At 39.0% G+C, this 2,471-nt stretch overlaps 1 protein-coding gene across 5 annotated transcripts in view; it reads right to left on the reverse strand.

The window, feature by feature from the left end:
• LOC111966030 (zinc finger protein ZFP2-like) overlaps positions 1-2,278 on the reverse strand; it is a 99,347-nt gene extending 97,069 nt beyond the window's left edge. Inside the window, exon 1 of one of the 5 annotated variants that reach the window (XM_070444308.1) lies at positions 1,902-2,278. In XM_070444308.1, coding sequence (XP_070300409.1) covers positions 1,902-2,004 — 103 coding nt within the window. In that variant the 5' untranslated portion in view covers positions 2,005-2,278. The remainder of the gene's footprint in view (positions 1-1,901) is intronic. The other 4 variants (XM_070444305.1, XM_070444306.1, XM_070444307.1 and 1 more) reach the window with 4 other exon arrangements.
• Positions 2,279-2,471: the final 193 nt, after the last annotated feature.

Genomic DNA, 2,471 nt, shown 5'->3' on the forward strand with positions numbered 1-2,471 from the left:
GCTCCAATCTAATTCATGGCTGATAAATAAAAATCCATAGGGCCTAATGGACACATGCTCAAACTTGCACACTTATGATAGACTTTTAAGGCTATCTTTTAGGGACTTTTACATTCTATATACACAGTACCAGTCACGTTTGGAACACCTCTGATTCAAGGGTTCTTTTATTATTTACTTTTTCTACATTGTAGTATATATGAAGACATCAAAACTATGAAAAACACATAAGGAGATCAGTAGTAACCCCCCAAACATTTAAATAAATAAGTGTTAAACAAATCAAAATATATTTTATATTTTTCAAAGTAGCCACCTTTGCCTTGACAGCTTTGCACACTCTTGGCAAAGCATGCCATTCCACGAGCGCAGCATTTATTTTTCAACTCGAATCAATGAGTCCCTGCGACAATAAAAAGTAGGGCTGGCTAATAAGTCCTTAGCTTTGGTGTCATGCTCGGGTAAAACTATTTGGCTAATCTATACTTCCATTTTTCCAAGTCCTATTCTGAAGATCAAGGGGTATAACATTTATTGGAATGGCTGGAATTCTGATAGACTTTGGTTTTTAATGTAAAGATATAATTTAATCGTATTATTATATGTGGTAGAAAGCAATGGGTTAGAAGAAGCCACATAACCAACCATAAAGTAAAATAACATCCATATGTGGCCAGCTATGTAAACTTTAACATTGATTTATCCTGCAATAGATGTTCATCAATTGGCAACATACATTTGTATAATTCTAATGCCTCTTACGGGAAAGTAATCTAAAAGTAACGGAATGTAATCAGATTATGTTAACGAGTTTGGGTAATCCCAAAATTAAGTTACTGATTACAATTTTGGACAGGTACCTTGTAAAGGATTCCATTTAGAAAGTAACCACCCAACCCTGCATACAATGAGCTACCATACCGCAAGAGTTTGGACTTCTGTTTTTAAGCCAGAGGATGAGTCTGGGTTGTATTTCACTGTTAGTTTTACACAAATAATTGTACAGTTTCAGCTACAAAACTGACAACTCTATTTAAAAAAATAAATTATTGATGGTGTGCTTCATGCGCTGTACGTTGGGCTCGCCGAGTGGCTCAGCGGTCTAAGACACTGCATCTCAGTACTAGAGGAGTCACTACAGACACCCTGGTTTGAATCCAGGCTGTATCACAACCGGCTGTGATTGGGAGTCCTATTGGGCGGCGCACAATTGCCCAGCGTCGTCCACGTTTGCCGTTAGGCGGTCATTGTAAATAAGATTGTTTTTCTTAACTGACGTGCCTAGTTAAATAAAGGTTAAAAAAAGTGCAGCTGTCACCTGAAAATGGCTACTAGGTAGCTACTTCATACTAGGTTGCCATGGCTACTAGGTTGCCAGAGTAGTGCTTGTCAAGCGGGAGCGAAGGCACTGTGTCCTTTGTTGTTGACGTCGTTCATGTTTACCCCATTGAGTAGTAGACTGTATACTGAACAGAAATAAAAGCAACATGCAACAATTTCATTGATTTTACTGAGTTACAGTTCACATGAGCAAATCGGTCAATTGAAAGAAATGAATTAGGCGCAAATCTATGGATTTCACGACCGGGAATGCGGATATGCATCTCTTGCTCCCAAATAGCTAAAAAAAATAAAATAAAATAAACGGGCCTCACAGTGGGCTTCAGGATCTCGTCAAAGTATTTTTGTGCATTCAAACTTCCATCGATAAAATGCAATCATGTTCGTTGACCGTAGTTTATGCCTGCCCATAACATAACACCACCATGGGGCACTCTGTTCACAACGTTATTAACATCAGCAAACCGCTCGCCCACACGACAGAAGCAGAATTTAACCTAGCATTAGACTGGGTCATAAATTATGGAGGTCTAATTTACGAAGATAGAGCCTGCTTTTACCATGATTAACAMATTTCCCAATCTTCTCMTCCTCTTCTTCATCTTTAATGTTGACRTTCAGCTCCAGTGTTTGACTGCAGTCTTCCAGCTTCACTGATGACATCTTTGGATCTTGCGGTGCAAACTGGGCTCMAATGTCACAATCAGGACCCAGTAACTGTAGGTTTGGACTCGGTGTGAAAGGAGAAAGGCAGGCTAGGTTTGTCCTCACTGTTAATCTGTCAACTCTGAATAGGATCCCAGTTCTAAATAGAAGTCTGAGATCAACTTCCTGGTCCTGTGCATGCCACACCCCCTCCCATTGTACTGTATGTATGAACAGACTTTGAACAATGGCTTCCTAAAATGCTGTAGTGATAACTAACACGATAGGAAAGGTTGTGGTAGACGTGGACATTACAGGTGAGTTCTTCGATTATGTTGAACGGCTGTTGGCATCAATAATGTTGCACTACCGCCACCTACTAGACTGGAGTATAACTCTTATACATTGCTTAAAAGTTATTTAATAGGTTTGATGTCTTCACTATTATTCTATAATGTAGAAAAATAGTAGAAAATAAAGAAAAC

This window comes from Salvelinus sp. IW2-2015, linkage group LG6.2 (assembly GCF_002910315.2).
Source record: "Salvelinus sp. IW2-2015 linkage group LG6.2, ASM291031v2, whole genome shotgun sequence".
Classification (NCBI taxonomy): Eukaryota; Metazoa; Chordata; class Actinopteri; order Salmoniformes; family Salmonidae; genus Salvelinus; species Salvelinus sp. IW2-2015.